Below are 18,194 nucleotides of genomic sequence, written 5' to 3' on the forward strand. Positions count from 1 at the left end.
TGTGCACCCCGTACATGCATGCATGACCCCCTTGTGTGCCCCCATATGCATGTGCAACATGTGTCCATGCCTCCTGCCTTCGCTCTGCGCATACACAGCAGAGACCCAAAAGCCAGCTGGTTGGCAAGAGGTGCATCCGTGCCATAGGTTCGCCATCACAGATATAGGATTTCGTGCCTGAGCAAGGGGTTGGACTAGAAGACCTCTAAGGTCCCTTCCAACTTCATTGTTCTGTTCTATTGTTCTGTTCCGTTCTGTGTGCTTGGTAGAAACTGCCTTAATTTGATTTTAAAGTGAAATGCAAATATAGAAAATCTGCTTCAGTGAGTAAGCACAGAACATTACTTCAAACAATACCTGTCTAGCTTTATTAAGTTTAATCTCTATTTATGTGTATTTGAGCTTAAAGTTTAGTCATTGAGAGGTGAATATGTGTATGAATCCATTATAACTTTTGTACTTGAAGATATGTAAACAGATATGAAATCTTACTCAACATGTCATTACTTAATACAACCATCCAAATAAGAAATGCTTGGGTTTATTATTTGAGGTTCTTGGATTCATATTAATTCACCAATTCATCATAGTAAAGACATAATTGGTATTTTGTCTCACCAAGGATTATTCATTTTTGTTCTTTGGATAATTTCCTAGAAAGGAATATAATCCTGAATGGTTTGTGACATTTTAAGACTTTAGATTTACAAGAAATAAAACATAAATATGTATTCAGTATTCTGTCTTAAATAACAAAGAGAGGATATGCAGATAAAAATCCTCCATTCATTCAAAAGGGCAATCAGACTAAGTAATGGAAAATGAATTTTATCTTTAGCACACTGAAGGAGAAAAGAATGTAAGAGTACGATAGCAATCTAATATTAAATTATTGTGATATAAATAATCTGTACACTAGAGCTTTTCTTCAGAATAATTTTGCTAGTATTATGATGCCGCAGGATATTTTCCGTCTTTGATATAATAATCAGAGTATTATTCTAGAATGAGAAAAAAGAAATATTCTTTATAATTGGTGGAACTAACATCTAAGAATGGGTTGACACCGTCCCTTCAGCCAATGAGGGCTGAGTCTGTAAATTGTATATCTTCGTCCCCCTGCCTCAATTCCCCTTCTTTGACTCAGTCCTTGGCCTGAATAAGACCTGTACTTTTCCTGCTCCCATTCTTGTGTTTTCCTCCACATCTGTCATCGAGTCTTTTTCTACATGTGAGTTTTCTCCCTAGCATTTCCTCTGGAGTCACTAGGTCAAGGACAGAGAGGGCTTCAGGTCTTTTTGCTTGCTGAGACTTGAGCCGAGGGCCATTAGGAAAAATAGTGGGAGGGTTCCCTCCTGATTTCGGCCTCAGGAGCTTGCTCTGCTAGTTTCATTCTGGCTCCATGTAAGGCGTAACGGCCTGGCCTCAACAGCAATTAAATTATTTAGATACTTGCTGTCAGAGTTCGTTGTTCCCTGTCACTGGAGCTGTCGTGCTCATGTAACCAAAGTCCATAGGAGTCTTGCGCTTCGTTGGCGCTTAGCTAGGGGGTGACAGCACATATTTGGACTATTGCCGCTGGAGCTATCGCACTCGAGCAGCTGTTTATCATCTGACCTTCAGCATAGGGGGCCTGGCCCCGCAAGCAAACAAACAAATAAATAAATTTGCCGTCATTATATTTGTTCTTGTCACCAGCCTTGTTACTCCTTGTCGGCCTTACTATATGCACTCCTATCCTACACTCCTAGATTTAGCCTGTCAATCCTTGTGTCTTCCTACAAAGCAGGCACGAATGAGACAGTGGCAGCCATTTTGAGTGGCCACATTGTGATATGGCGGCCATCTTTATTTGGTCTTTCAGATGGTCCCAAACAGAAGCACAGTACAATATAAACATATTAGAGCTAAATGCAGTCTATCTGGTGCTCAAACAACTGAAACACCTGATGGGCAGTCAGCACGTTCTGGTGCTTACAATGTGGCTGCAAAGGTCCACATAAACCGGTAGGAGGGTGCCATGTCCCATCACCTTATGAATGAGGCCAGAACCCTGGGTCTCTGGGTAGAACACCATCTTCTGTCACTTATTATTATTATTATTATTATTATTATTATTATTATTATTATTATTTATTAGATTTGTATGCCGCCCCTTCCGTGGACTCGGGGCAGCTCACAACACAATAAAACAATTCATAACTTGCAGCGGAGCACATTTCTGGGGTAACCAACGTGACAGTGGATTGGCTCAGCTGCTCCACCATAGACCAGGCAGAGTGGAGCCTCCATTGTTTCATCTTACAAACCTTGGTGAACCAATTCGGTGTCCTGGAGATGGACCTCTTCATCACCCCAGAAAATGCCAAGCTGCCCAGATATTTCTCTCGATTCCAGACTCAGGGCGTGGAAGCCCTCTGCCCTGATTGACCCACTGGCCTACTGTATGCTCAGGAAGATCTTGGAGAACAAGGCTGACATATTGCTCCTCACCCCCCACTGGCTCAGGAGAGCCTGGTTTGCAGACCTCAAAGTGCTGTCAGTTTGCCAGCCCTGTAGAATCTTGCCAACAGAGTCATTGCTCAGCCAGGGGTCGTTGGTCCACCTGCACCTCTAGTGGTACCAACTGACTACCTGGTGCCTTGAGCAGTGTTCTCTAAAGCGCCCCAATATGCTGGACATTGTCATTTGAACTCCCCAGGCCTCTAGGAGGCCATCCACAGAGAGAATTTATTTGGCCACCTGGAAAATCTTTTGCTGCTGTTTCTCCTGGTGTTGATCTGTCTATTGCTAACATCCTCAAGTTTTTGCAACATGGACTTAACAAGGGTCTTTCACCCAACATGCTTTGCCGTCAGGTGGTGGTACTGTCTTTTGTTTTGTCCTGTGGTTCTCTTGACTCCTTATCACATCATTCCTTCTTGCACAGGTTCTTGAAAGGGACTGTAAATTTGTGCCCTCCCATCATTTATTTATTTATTTATTAGATTTGTATGCCGCCCCTCTCCGTAGACTTGGGGCGGCTCACAACAATAACAAAGACAATGTAAGAACAAATCTAATAATTTAAAAAACACTAAAAAACCCATTATTAAAAGCAAGCATACACACAAACATACCATGTATAAACTATATAGGTCCGGGGGAGATGTCTCAGTTCCCCCATGCCTCACGGCAGAGATGGGTCTTAAGAACTTTAGGAAAGGCAAGGAGGGTGGGGGCAGTTCCAGAGGGTCGGGGCCGCCACAGAGAAGGCTCTTCTCCTGGGTCCCGCCAAACAACATTGTTTAGTCGATGGGACCCGGAGAAGGCCAACTCTGTGGGACCTAACCGGTCGCTGGGATTCGTGCGGCAGAAGGCAGTCCCGGAGATATTCTGGTCCGATGCTATGAAGGGCTTTATAGGTCATAACCATCCATCCATCATCCATCATTACCTGACCGGGACTTTTCAAAGATTCTCCTTTCACTGACGGGAGCCCCCTATGAGTACTTGAGGATCACTTCTCTTCGCCACCTTGCCTGTAAGGTGGCATTCCTAGTGGAGATTACCTCTGTTTGGATAATTTCTTGCTTGCTGCTTTGTCTGTTGGGGGGGGGGATCTCTGTATATATCATTCTGATCAAGTGAGCCTCTGACTGGACTTCATGTTTGTCCCAAAAATAAACTTTTACTTTCACAGAGCCCAGGAAATTGTCCTGCCCAATTTTTGTCCCTATCCTTTGCACTCATTAGAGAGTCACTAGCACACCCTTGATGTTAGGAGGGCCCTAAAAATATACATCAAGCACACTTCTACCCTGTGCAGAACAGAGATGCTTTTTGTCTCTTTTCAACCCATTTCCTAGGGACAAAAGGTATCCTCCTCCATTGTTGGGTGCTGGCTGTGTAGCAAGGACTTATGACCTGCAGTCCTTGTCATGCTCAACCAGAGTGACAGCACACTCAACCCGTAGTGCTGCAATGACAGCACTGTGGTCTACCAAGGAGATCTGCCAGGTAGCCACTTGGGCTTCACTAACTCCCTTTATCCGCTACTATAAAATTGATCTTTTTGTTTTGGTTGAGGCAGTGTTTAGTCACAGAGTTCTCCATCACAGGGTGCCACAGACTGAGGAAGCCAGCCAGACTTAGCTCTCCCAATGGACAGGCTGATTTGGTATGTTCCATTCTTGGAGACTAGCTTCCCCCACTATGGAGAAGGAGTGTTGGTCTTACCTTATATGCCTTTTCTCATAGGGTGGAGCTAACCTCCAATCCCACCCAGTCTGGTCTGGACTTTGGGCCATCAAATTGTTATCTTCCACTTTATTTTGACTTTGGGAGCTACACACGGAGTCTGTTCATCGCCAAAGAGGGAGAATTAAGACAGGAGAATGAAGATATACAATTTGACAGACTCAGCCTCATTGGCTGAAGGTATGGTGTCATCTCATTCTTGAAGGTTAGCTCCACCTTACGAGAAGAGGTAAGACCAACGCCCTGTTTGTGCTTTTTTAATATTTCAAACTTTTGGATTTATTTGCTTCTGCCATACGTATTTTCAAAATTTCAGTCTCAAGTCAAAACGTAATCATTTTTTGCAGTTAAATATTTTCAGATAGGAAGGCTAACATCTTTTTATCTTTTCTGCTTAGGTCCTTCCATTCCCAAGCCAGGTGGTATATAACAGAGTTGGAAAATGTGGGAGCCGGACTGTGGTTTTGCTGTTAAGAATTCTGTCCGAGAGGCATGGGTTCAATTTAGTTACATCGGATATTCACAATAAAACTAGGCTTACCAAGAATGAACAGGCAAGTTACCTGCTTACTTTTTCCCATTTTATATTCAGAAAATCAGAAAGTCAGAATAGAGTTGAAAGGAACCTTGGAGGTCTTCTGGTCCAACCCCCTGCTCAAGCAGGAGACCTTATACCATTTCAGACAAGTGGCTGTCTAAAATCTCCAATGATGAAGAACCTACAACTTCTGAAGGCAAGCCATTCCACTGGTTAATTTTTCTCACTGTTTGGAAGTTTCTCCTTAATTCCAGGTTGTTCCTTTCCTTGGTTAATGTCCATCCATTTTTTCTTGCCTTGCCTTCTGGTTTTTTGGAAAATTCGTAGCAAGTCCATTTCAGTGATGAAATTTTAAAATACAGTATACTAATGTCTATTAGAGAAAGAATCAGAGAGAGTGTATCTCGCTTAAATATTCATCCTGGTTAATTTAGATACTGAAATATGTCCTGTCTTCAGGCATTTTGATGGAAATTGGCCTTCATGAATGGAATGATATGCACAGTATGAATGGAATCCAGTAGTGTTTAATACTTTTCAGCTTTTCATGTACAATCAAACCAATTTTGAGAGCGGATTTTCCAAAGCACATTTTGAGAGTAGGAAATGCAACTGCCGGTGGAAGAAAAATCATTTATGTTCTGTCAAAGGAAATTGCTTTCATTGATGGAATATACAATTAGTTGCTAGGTTAAATGTCCATTATTGAGGAAATGTTTTAAATAATCTTTCTTTAGTTAATAATACACAGTATGTATGGACAGCCAGTCTGGCACTTGCATTTGTTGCCATTTCTTTTCCTAGGGTTTAGTTATGTATCAATATGATGTCACTGTGTTTTCAGAAATTTGCTCAAATCATTCTCTGAAGACTGAATTAAAAATAGCACCAGAGTTCTGCACTTTTACCGTAGAATTGCTTTGCCAAACAGGTGCGAAAGAAGGCAAATATTCCTGGAAGTAGATGGTTATTTTTCTGGGAAAATGTTCACTCTTATTCTCAGATTATTTTTTGTGCTGAAAACCAAGATTACTAAATATTGAATGCAAACCCTAATATTAATCATGGAAATTTTAAAGTTCAGCACATTTGTGCTTGTTTTGGGGGGAGGATCAAAGTTAAAAGCAAACGTCACATCATAAAGCTCAGTGAAATCCTGTATGTAATAGGTACTTTAAAGTGATTTATGATATGGCCTTGAAGTTTAAAACTTCTAAGATCAAACAAAATATATCATGGAAACTAAAAAAAAAAAATCCCACTGTGAGGGAGATGGGTGGTTCAAAAATGTGAAAAATAAATAAATAAAACATTAATTGGGCCTTTGGGAAGATTAGGTGTAGGGATGACAAGAAATGTTCATAAAGAATGATGCAGAGAATAGAATTTGGAAAAGAAGAAGCTCGAATCAGGAAGCTGATATACTGTATTTCACATTAAAAAGAGGTTCTTTCAGTGTGAGTTTGAATACAGACAATGACTCTTTGTGTGTGTGTGTGTGTGTGTGTGTGTGTGTGTGTGTGTGAGAGAGAGAGAGAGAGAGATGTGTAATTTCAAAGTCTCTTGTGATCTACCACTCTGGTCCCGTGATTGATTGATAGATAAATGTTCTTCAATCTAGGGTAGAGAAGAGTGACCGGCTCAGATTCACTCAGATAATTTTTTGCCTAAGGGAGGATTAGAACCCAGGATTTTCCAGCCCATTGAAATATCTTAAACACCATATCACCCTAGTTCTCTTTTTTGTGCATACCGTATGTGTGCATGGAGAACACTTATACAGTGCTACCAGAATTAGTTACAAATCTTTCATTTTCATCAGAAGAAGGTTCTGTGTTTTTCTAGCAAAGACTTTTTTGTATTTGCCTATGATGCTGATACAGTAATGGTGGGACCTGCTGGGATTTGTGGGATGAAAGGCAGTACTGTATTCTTATTGGTGAATCCGGAATGTATACAAAATTAAGAATAAGAAGAGGAATTTGAAGATAACTAGGCGGAGGTGATAAGTATATAACAGATGATTGGGGAATTGACTTATTTGGATAATAATTCAAAAGCACTTCAAAGAACCTACCAGCAACACATTGCATACAAAAAGACAAATACAGTTTTAAAAACTCAGAGTTTTAACAGGATTCCATTTTTAAAAATGTAAACAATTAATTACATTTAGGATATTGATTAATGTGCATATACATGCAAACATACTTTCTCCCCCTTTTCATTCAATCATGAACAATTATTATTATTATTTATTATTTATTAGATTTGTATGCCGCCCCTCTCCGTAGACTCGGGGCGGCTCACAACAGTGATAAAAACAATACATGTTAACAAATCTAATAATTAAAATCTAAAACAACAGTTTTACATTACAAAGTCTAAAAAAAAAACACCCAATAGATAAAATACATACACACAGTCATATCATGCACAAAGTTACAAAATTCTTGGAAACTGTACAGATAAGTCCCTGCAGTTTTCCTTGCAAGCTTTTTCAGAAATGATTTGCCATTGCTTCTTTCCTAGGACTGAGAAAGAGTGACTGGCCCCAATCACCCAGTTGGTGTTGTGCCTAAACAGAACTAGAACTCAGGTTCTCCCAGTTTCAAGCCTGATATATTGAACATTGAACTATTAGATCATTCCTAAATACATCCAAAACACCATATTAAAAAAATAAAAAAATAAATAGGAACAGCTTTAGAAAAGAAGTGAGTTCTCCTTCCTCACCACCTTAAGATATGGCTTTTGCAATTGTTCCCATGATCTCATGTTCCCAGTTTGTACCATCTATCTGTACCGCATGGACATATGCAGGCACATGTAACGAAGGATTGATTTAATCCTGATTGACTGATTGGAGGGAACAACCAGGTTTAGGTATAGAAATCAGGCAAATTCAGGGGTGAAATGCTACCAGTTCAGCCTGGTATGGACGTACCAGTAGTGGCGACTGCTGGTGGTTTGGAGAACTGGTAGAAGTGGCAGCACAAGGTTCCACCCACATGCTCGTACGTCACCAGTTTCTTTTTTTAACCCTCTGCGCATGCGCAAAGCTTTCTGCACATGTGCAGAGGGTGAAAAAGTGGGTGATTGTGGTGGCGTGTGCACAAAGTGCGCACTTCTGAACCGGTGGGAAGGTAAGTAGATTTCACCGCTGGGCAGATTGTGTCTCCTAAATGCTCTCCCTACTTCGATTGGCAATGGGAATTTAATAAATATGATGCTGGAAGAAAACAGATTGACTTGGCGCGGCTGCCAGTTAGTACTACTGTGAAATTTATAACATGGATATTTGTTCCTATATAGTGAGGCCAGTGAAATCATGTTTTTCAGCTGCAATGTTTTTGTGGAGATTGATTCGCAGAGGGAAAGAAAGATAGGATTCCAAGCAGGTGATATTGGATCACCTATCTTAATAATAATAATAATAATAATTTATTAGATTTGTATGCCGCCCCTCTCTGAGGACTCGGAGCGGCTCACAACAATAAAATATCATATACAAATCCAATGTTAAAACAGTCTTTAAAAACCCCCTATTAAAACAGTCATCCAGCCCAAACACACCATCCATAAAATCAAAGGCAGCTAAGGATATATCAATTCCTCCATGCCTGGCGACATAGATGAGTTTTCAAAAGTTTGCGAAAGGCAAGGACGGTGGGGGCACTCCTAATCTCCAGGCGGAGCTGATTCCAGAGGGCTGCGGCCGCCACAGAGAAAGCTCTTCCCCTGGATCCCGCCAGACGGCATTGTTTCACCGACAGGACCTGGAGAAGGCCAACTCTGTGGGACCTAATGGTCGCTGGGATTCATGGAGCAGCAGGCGGTCCTGGAGGTATTCTGGTCTGATGCCATGTAGGGCTTTATAGGTCATAACCAACACTTTGAATTGTGACCAGAAACTGATCGGCAGCCAGTGCAGGCTGCGGAGTGATGATGAAACATGGGCATATCTGGGCATATCGCAGCCGCATGGCATATCTGGGCATATTGCAGCCGCAGTAGTCGAACCTCGAGGTGATGAGGGCATGAGCGACTGTGAGTGATGACTCCCGGTCCAAATAGGGCCGCAACTGGTGCACCAGGTGAACCTGGGCAAACGCCCTCCTCGCCACAGCTGAAAGATGGTTCTGTAATGTGAGCTGTGGATCGAGGAGGACATCCAAGTTGCAGACCCTCTCCGAGGGGGTCAGTAATTCCCCCCCCAGGGTGATGGACGGACAAATGGAATTGTCCTTGGGAGGCAAAACCCACAGCCACTCCGTCTTGTCAGGGTTGAGCTTGAGCCTGTTAACACCCATCCAGGCCCCAACAGCCTCCAGGCACCGTCACATCACTTCCACCGCTTCACTGACTGGACATGGGTGGAGATGTACAACTGGGTATCATCAGCGTACTGATGATACCTCACCCCATGCCCCTGAATGATTTCGCCCTATCTTAGGAACATCTGGTTTGAGAACAAAAAAATTTAGAAGTATATCTTACAATAATATTTAATGGAGTTTATTTTAAATCAGGCAGAACGCCAGGAGTCATATAACAAAAAAGAATTGCAATAGTTAAATCACCCAGCTTTTAATACTTCAAGTTTAAAATAAATAAAATATATATCCATTTTCTTACATCATGTGGTGATTTTCAGAGAGATGTGATTTTCAGTAGTATGTTACTACTTAGATGCATATCTATTTTTAAAATACCGTAACACAACACCATATATAATATTGCCAGCATTGGCATAATAATGTAAGAGGGAAGACCTTTAAATGAGATACAAAGAAATCTTAAGTTAAAGCACTTTCCAGTTTACTTTCTCTTTAAAATAAAACATAACATATAATATATATGCTGGCTCTGTTAAAAAGTGCTAACATGTTGTAAGCCTCCCTGAGTCTAAGGAGGAGAAGGGCGGCATAAAAATCAACTAAATAAATAAATAAATAACACAGTTTTATTCCCAAGTAACAAAATTATGTTTTATTTGAATAACATTTGACTTTATTTTCACCCTTTGTATAAGTAAGTTCTCATTCATTCATACATACATACAGTATATGCTCATCCATTTTGGATTAGAGTAACTCAAAGAAATTATAATCACATAAAAAAGAGAAAATATATAGTTAATTTACACGAATGACATTTTCTACACCTCTTCATATCTTTCTATAATTTGAAACCATCAAATAATTACAATCAATACTTTCTTTCTTTCTTTCTTTCCTTCTTTCCTTCTTTCCTTCCTTCCTTCCTTCTTTCTTTCTTTCTTAATTTCTTTCTTTCTATCCTTCCTTCCTTATTCCCACTTCTCCTTAGCATAATGTGATACAGTTTCATGTCACTCTGTAACATAACTATTTTCATTCTCTCCAAGTCCTCTTTCCTTACCCTCTTCATTCATTACTTCATTATTATTTTTCATACAGAGTGTGTATTTTGTGTTCCTGCATTCATTCAACTTCTAGTCCCCCTACCCACCACGTCTTTCTTCCATGCATTTCCCACTCCACTAAAATTTTCTCTTGGCACTACCCAAAAATGATCTGGTCCACATTTTCAATATTTCATCAAACTCATCAGACTAATTTTTTCAATCTTCTATGCTATGCAATCAAATCAGTCACTCCCTTATATTCATTCTTTTGCAGTGTGTATGAACGTATGTATAGACTTAAGTTTAACCATGTATTCAAAACACACATTTCTGTAAGCAGATACTAAAAAAAACCCGTTACCAGTCTCCTTCATTTTTAGGTTCTGAACAGACCAGTGGTTTTGTGTGTGTGTGTGTGTGACTGGTGACTTGTTTCCATTCACATCCTTAATAATTTTTATCCTTCATTCTATTCAATACACAAATGTTTCATCTTTTGTTCTTCTACCATTACCATTCATTGGAGTATAACGCTCAACTATTATTAACTTAATGATGCCAACTCATACTTTCCGACATGCATTATAGGTCTTTCATTTATAATCTAATTTATATCTTCATTTCCTTAGAGGTATTCATCAGCATCAGTGTTCAGGGTCGGATCATCATGCTTTATTTCTGTTACTCTACATTTTTCCCTTTTAAATTTCTCAGCATACATCATTTAGAATCAGTCACAAAGGCCTCAGAATGTACATTTTATGGCTTATGAGGATAAAACTTTATATTGCAGTCACTTGGTGTTTGACAACCTGTTCACATTTATGACCAGTTCCTAGTAACTTGCAAACATGCGAGAGCAATCATGGGCTTTCCCAAATATGCCCATGTTTCTCCAACACTCCACAGTCTGCATTGATTGCCAATCAGTTTCCGGTCACAATTCAAAGTGTTGGTTATGACCTATAAAGCCCTTCATGGCACTGGACCAGATTACCTCAGGGACCGCCTTCTGCTGCACGAATCCCAGCGACCAGTTAGGTCCCACAGAGTGGGTCTTCTCCGGGTCCCGTCAACCAAACAATGTCGCTTGGCGGGACCCAGAGGAAGAGCCTTCTCTGTGGCGGCCCCGACCCTCTGGAACCAACTCCCCCAGAGATTAGAATTGCCCCCACCCTCCTTGCCTTTTGTAAGCTGCTTAAAACCCACTTCTGCCGCCAGGCATGGGGGAACTGAGATAAACTTTCCCCCTAGGCCTTCACAATTTTATGCATGGTATGTTTGTATGTATGATTGGTTTTTATATAATGGGTTTTTAACTGTTTTTAGTATTGGATTTTGTTATATACTGTTTTACTGCTGTTGTTAGCCGCCCCGAGTCTGCGGAAAGGGGAGGCATGCAAATCAAATAAAGAAACAAACAAACAAACAAACATGTTAGTTTCCCTAGAAAGTCAGTGGGGAACCCAGTACCGAAGGTTGCAGGTGGAAAGGAGGTTGGGTTTTAGTTCCATTTCCCCAGCATGCTGAGGAATTTCCCTTTTCTCCATACAGGGAGGGAAAATCTTCCGGCATGCTGGAGGAATGGACTTCATTCGGCTGATCATGTAAAAGGGCTTTCTTCAAATTGCACTATTTGGAGAAAAAGGCTTCAAAGCAATGGTGAGAATGGTTGCCTGCTCACAGGATGGAACCAGGCAGCCTCAGTAGTCAGCAGCTGCCAGACAACTGGAGGTAAAGGGGGGCTGGAAGAAGGCCCAGGTCTTCTGGGTGTGGTGCAGGGGCTGTGTCCTCTCCGTACTCTATCATGCCCAGGAGGCCTAGACCGTCTCTCTGGCGTTCTGCTGGACAATCCACATTAATACTTAATGATCACAGTTGGGAGAGCCAGTCTTCTGTCACTATTTATTTATTTATTTATTTATTGGATTTGAGATTCGGGGTGGCTAACAGCGACAATAAAACAGTGTACATTAGTAATTTGGTATTAGAAATGATTAAAAATCCATTAATATAAAAACCAAACATACATACATACATACATACCAGGATAAATCAGCATCTAAAAAACAATAACTTATTGGACCCAAATCAGCATGGCTTTACTGAAGGCAAATCGTGTCAGACTAATCTCATTGAGTTCTTTGACTATGTCACAAAGGTGTTGGATCAAGGTGGTGCCGTGGATATTGCCTATCTGGACTTCAGCAAAGCCTTTGATACGGTTCCACATAAAGAGCTGATAGATAAATTAGTGAAGATTGGACTTAATCCCTGGATAGTTCAGTGGATTTCAAGCTGGCTGAAGCATAGACATCAGAGAGTTATTGTTAATGGCGAGTTTTCTGAGCAGAGTCAGGTTACAAGCGGTGTGCCACAAGGGTCTGTTCTGGGTCCTATTCTTTTTAATATGTTTGTGAGTGACATAGGGGAAGGTTTGGTAGGGAAGGTTTGCCTATTTGCCGATGACTCTAAAGTGTGCAATAGGGTTGATATTCCTGGAGGGGTCTGTAATATGGTAAATGATTTAGCGTTACTAGATAAATGGTCAAAGCAATGGAAACTGCAGTTTAATGTTTCCAAATGTAAAATAATGCACTTGGGGAAAAGGAATCCTCAATCTGAGTATTGCATTGGCAGTTCTGTGTTAGCAAAAACTTCAGAAGAGAAGGATTTAGGGGTAGTGATTTCTGACAGTCTCAAAATGGGTGAGCAGTGTGGTCGGGCGGTAGGAAAGGCAAGTAGGATGCTTGGCTGCATAGCTAGAGGTATAACAAGCAGGAAGAGGGAGATTGTGATCCCCTTATATAGAGCGCTGGTGAGACCACATTTGGAGTACTGTGTTCAGTTCTGGAGACCTCACCTACAAAAAGATATTGACAAAATTGAACGGGTCCAAAGACGGGCTACAAGAATGGTGGAAGGTCTTAAGTATAAAACGTATCAGGAAAGACTTAATGAACTCAATCTGTATAGTCTGGAAGACAGAAGGAAAAGGGGGGACATGATCGAAACATTAAATATGTTAAAGGGTTAAATAGGGTTCAGGAGGGAAGTGTTTTTAACAGGAAAGTGAACACAAGAACAAGGGGACACAATCTGAAGTTAGTTGGGGGAAAGATCAAAGGCAACATGAGAAAAAATTATTTTACTGAAAGAGTAGTAGATCCTTGGAACAAACTTCCAGCAGACGTGGTTGGTAAATCCACAGTAACTGAATTTAAACATGCCTGGGATAAACATATATCCATTGTAAGATAAAATACAGGAAATAGTATAAGGGCAGACTAGATGGACCATGAGGTCTTTTTCTGCCGTCAGTCTTCTATGTTTCTATGTTTCTACCATGCATAGAATTGTAAAGGCCTAGGGTGAAAGAGGATCTCAATTCCCCCATGCCTGGTGGCAGAGGTGGGTTTTAAGTTGTTTACGAAAGGCAAGGAGGGTGGGGGCAATTCTAATCTCTGGGGGGAGTTGGTTCCAGAGGGCCAGGGCTGCCACAGAGAAGGCTCTTCCCCTGGGTCCCGCCAGGCGACATTGCTTAGTTGACGGGACCCGGAGAAGATCCACTCTGTGGGACCTAACTGGTCAACTATGTCAACTAGATCCCATTGATATCTTGATTAATAACTGTTTCAATCAACAACTATGGTAATAAATTATTATTATTATTATTTATTATTATTATTATTATTATTTATTACATCTGTATGCCGCCCCTCTCCGCAGACTAAATGGAGGACTACCAGTACGTTTTCCTTATACTTCTCTTCTGTTGATTTTTTTAGCCAAGAAATTTGAAATATTAACTTCTACGATCAGAAAAGCTCTAACTAGATTTACCGTAGAGAAACTAATGAAGAAATTAGGGGGGAAATTTCCAGACATTTATAATGAAACCAAGATTCTTGTTCTTGCAAAGGTTTCTTCTACTCTCATACGCAATAGGTGAGAAATCATTTTTTCTTGAACAGGGGGAAGACTGATTATTTCCACCCGTCTTGTTTTGATAACGAGTTTGTCTGGCAGTGGATTTGTGACTGTTTGAGAAATGGTTGTCACATTTAATCCATTAACTGATGGTCTTTATCATGTAATCCTGTTTTATTCCAAGGCACGATTCTCTGTATGTCACGGTTGTCACCAAAGAGACTGATAGTTGTTGACTTCTGCTGAACAAAATAGACTTAGTCAATTGCAGCTTTCACAAAATGCTTTTTATTAATATAGAAAAGGAGTAGACTGGTTTTGCCCACACCACATGCAGCACTTCTGAGAACAATAAGAATATGCCTCGTAGGCTCTGAGCATTGTGCCTATTCTGACCTAGGCTTCCTGAGACAACAGAAATCAGAATCGTAGTCTCAAAAAACCCTATTTTATTGAGACGGTTGTGAATTATGATCGCAGTCTCGTAAGGATTTACAGTCTGTCGAGATTCTGACAGATGCTCAAGTTGAAACAGTATTTCAGGGTGAAGTTGATAAGCACCCACCGTTATCTTCCTTGAAACACTACCAGAGCAGAAAACAGGACTTCTCAGAGCTTGAACAGACTATATGAACTAATTGCTTCCTGAAAAGGCTCACATCCATTTGCTCCCCTTTTATGTCTTATGGGAGGGGGCAATCATGTCCAAGCCCTTACTCCCTAGTTGCCCTTTTTTCCTTAATTGTTCTTGCCTTCTGACAGCTCTCTATATGCACACACTGAGAATAGGCTCACACTGTTTTTCTGCCTTGCTGATGTCAGATTCTGGAGAGTTATGTGCTCCAGAGGCAGGACATAACTACCAGATGGCCCTGGCCCCCTCTCTGCCTCCAACACAGAGCCCTTGTCCAAACCTTCCTCAGACTCCAGGACTGGCCCATATTCCTCCCCAACCTCCTCACTGTCCGACTCTAACCGACCACAACAGTGCCACAAGAATGAACAAAGCACAGAGTTCTGTCCTGAACATGCACATCTCACAAACCTTGGATGTACTGATACATGGTCAGGATGCCTGTGTTACTTTTTGTCACCTAAGTAAAAATGTCTTTGTACAATTGCGCACGGTTGTGCAATCATGGGTTTTCAACTGGCTATAATGAAAATATAATTTTGTGCAGGCTTTTTAAAATTACCACTTGAATATACAATGTAAATATATGGATTATAAAATAAACTGACTAAAGCCTAATCCCTGGCGAGAAAGCATAGAATTCTTTTGCAAATATCTAATTGTAACACTTTTGGATTGATGTAATAGAGCAGAGGTCTTCAAACTTGACAACTTTCAGACTTGTGGACTTAAACTCCCAGAATTCTCCAGCCAGCATAACTGGCTGGAGAATTCTGGAAATTGAAGTCCACCAGTTGCCAAGTTTGGGGACTCCTATAATACAGTATGTTCCAGATATGTTGAGGCTTTGCAAAATTAAACAGAACATAGTTGCAGAAATCAGTTCAATTCAAGCTTCAAAAGAGGCGGGGTGGTGGTCTTAAAATTGAATTATCTTTTGAAAACAAAATCTCTATGGAAACTAAACAAAAATAATATTTGTGAAGGAATTGAATGAAATAATGTAGAACATTAGACTTTATCGATTGCTAATTGCTGTGTTTATTTAGAGCATAATGCACTGGTGAAAATTAGGAGTGGAAAAGTTATTGTTTTAGGAGAAATTAACTTTAATGTACTATTTTTGTAAATGTATTAAAGGAATGCACATATTGTTATGCTTGTATGCTTTATGAACATATGGGGATCTCAGGTAGCTGACTGTTTTGTTTCTGCTGTTTCTGCATTAGTGCTTCATGCTCAATAAATTCACCAATGAGAGATGAGGAAAATAATTTTTAAAATTATAAAGTTAAGGAAAAAAAGTTGAACGTTTTTATATGGAAAAAAATAAAATGTTTCTCCCCCCATTACTGTTCATGAATAGTCTTGCTGCAATCTAATGAGTCAGAGCCCAATAAGTACCTTTTCAGGACTTCTTGATGGAACTTTGCCTACGTAGACTCATTGCTCCGGAAATTGCGGGTTGCGAGTCTCTCTTGATGAAGTTGGACTTAGGGGTTCAGGTGGGCTTATTTCTCACGTACCTGCCTCCCAGCTGCGTGTCAAAAGCCCTGCCTGTGCTACTCGAGGAGGTAGCCAGGTTGGCGGTGGAGTTCCCCGGACTTATTGTCCTGGGGGACTTCAACCTGCCGTCACTCGGCGAAACCTCTGGGTTGGCACAGGAGTTCATGGCCACCATGACAGCCATGGACCTGACTCAAGTAGTACAGGGTCCGACTCACGAGGGAGGGCACGCACCTGACATGGTATTCCTTTCCGAGCAATTGAGTAATGGTTTGAGACTAAGGGGCTTAGAAACATTGCCTTTGTCATGGTCAGACCATTTCCTACTACGGCTTGACTTCCTGGCTCCAATCCTTCCCCGCAGGGAGGCGGAACCAATTAAGATGTTCTGCCCCAGACGCCTGATGGACCCAGAGGGCTTTCAGACGGTGCTTGGGGTTATTCCAGAGGCACTCATCCACAGTTCGGCGGAGTCTCTTGCGGAGGCCTGGAATACGGCTGCTGCGGAGGCTCTCGACCGGATTGCGCCTTTGCGACCTCTCCGCGGCGCTAGACCCCGTAGAGCCCCATGGTTCAACGAGGAGCTCCGGGAGTTGAAATGCCAAAAGAGACGTCTAGAGAAGCGATGGAGGAAGAGTAGATCTGAATCCGATCGAACACTTGTAAGAGCTTTTATTAAGACTTACAAAGTGGCGCTCAAGGCGGCAAGATGCGCGTACCATGCCGCCTTGATTGCATCAGCGGAATCCCGCCCGGCCGCTCTGTTTAGGGTGACCCACTCCCTTCTTAACCAGGGGGGAGTTGGGGAGCCCTTGCAGAGTAGTGCCGAGGATTTTAAAACGTTTTTCGCTGATAAAGTCGCTCAGATCCGGGCCAACCTCGACTCCAATTGTAAGACAGAGTCGACTGACAACGAGTCAGTCGAGGTGACTGGGGCACGTACTTGTCCACCTGTCTGGGAAGAGTTTGATCTGGTGACACCTGATGAAGTGAACAAGGCCATTGGAGCTGTGAGTTCCGCCACCTGTTTACTGGATCCGTGTCCCTCCTGGTTGGTTTCGGCCGGCAGGGAGGTGACACGGAGCTGTGCCCAGGAGATTACCAACGCTTCCTTGGGGAGGGGAGTTTTTCCATCACTCTATAAAGAAGTGCTCGTGCGCCCCCTCCTCAAGAAGCCCTCCCTGGACCCAGCCGTACTTAATAACTATCGTCCAGTCTCCAACCTTCCCTTTATGGGGAAGGTTGTTGAGAAGGTGGTGGCACTCCAGCTCCAGCGGTCCTTGGAAGAAGCCGATTATCTAGGTCCCCAACAGTCGGGTTTCAGGCCCGGTTACAGCACGGAAACCGCTTTGGTCGCGTTGATGGATGATCTCTGGCGGGCCCGGGACAGGGGTTTATCCTCTGTCCTGGTGCTCCTTGACCTCTCAGCGGCTTTCGATACCATCGACCATGGTATCCTTCTGCACCGGCTGGAGGGGTTGGGGGTGGGAGGCACTGTTCTCCAGTGGTTCTCCTCCTACCTCTCTGGCCGGTCGCAGTCGGTGTTAGTGGGGGGTCAGAGGTCGGCTCCTAGGTTTCTCCCTTGTGGGGTGCCTCAGGGGTCGGTCCTCTCCCCCCTGCTATTCAACATCTACATGAAACCGCTGGGCGAGATCATCCAAGGACATGGGGTGAGGTATCATCAATATGCAGATGATACCCAGCTTTACATCTCCACCCCATGCCCAGTCAACGAAGCGGTGGAAGTGATGTGCCGGTGCCTGGAGGCTGTTGGGGCCTGGATGGGTGTCAACAGACTCAAGCTCAACCCGGATAAGACGGAGTGGCTGTGGGTTTTGCCTCCCAAGGACAATCCCATCTGTCCGTCCATCACCCTGGGGGGGGGAATTATTGACCCCCTCAGAGAGGGTCCGCAACTTGGGCGTCCTCCTCGATCCACAGCTCACATTAGAAAACCA

At 42.2% G+C, this 18,194-nt stretch overlaps 1 protein-coding gene across 1 annotated transcript in view; it reads left to right on the forward strand.

Annotated features, from left to right (window-relative positions):
* UST (uronyl 2-sulfotransferase) overlaps positions 1 to 18,194 on the forward strand; it is a 156,129-nt gene that overhangs the window by 57,901 nt on the left and 80,034 nt on the right. The window contains exon 3 of the mRNA XM_070733691.1: positions 4,638 to 4,793. Within this exon, the coding sequence (XP_070589792.1) occupies positions 4,638 to 4,793 (156 nt within the window). The remainder of the gene's footprint in view (positions 1 to 4,637; positions 4,794 to 18,194) is intronic.

This window comes from Erythrolamprus reginae, chromosome 1 (genome assembly GCF_031021105.1).
Source record: "Erythrolamprus reginae isolate rEryReg1 chromosome 1, rEryReg1.hap1, whole genome shotgun sequence".
NCBI classification, from domain to species: domain Eukaryota; kingdom Metazoa; phylum Chordata; class Lepidosauria; order Squamata; family Dipsadidae; genus Erythrolamprus; species Erythrolamprus reginae.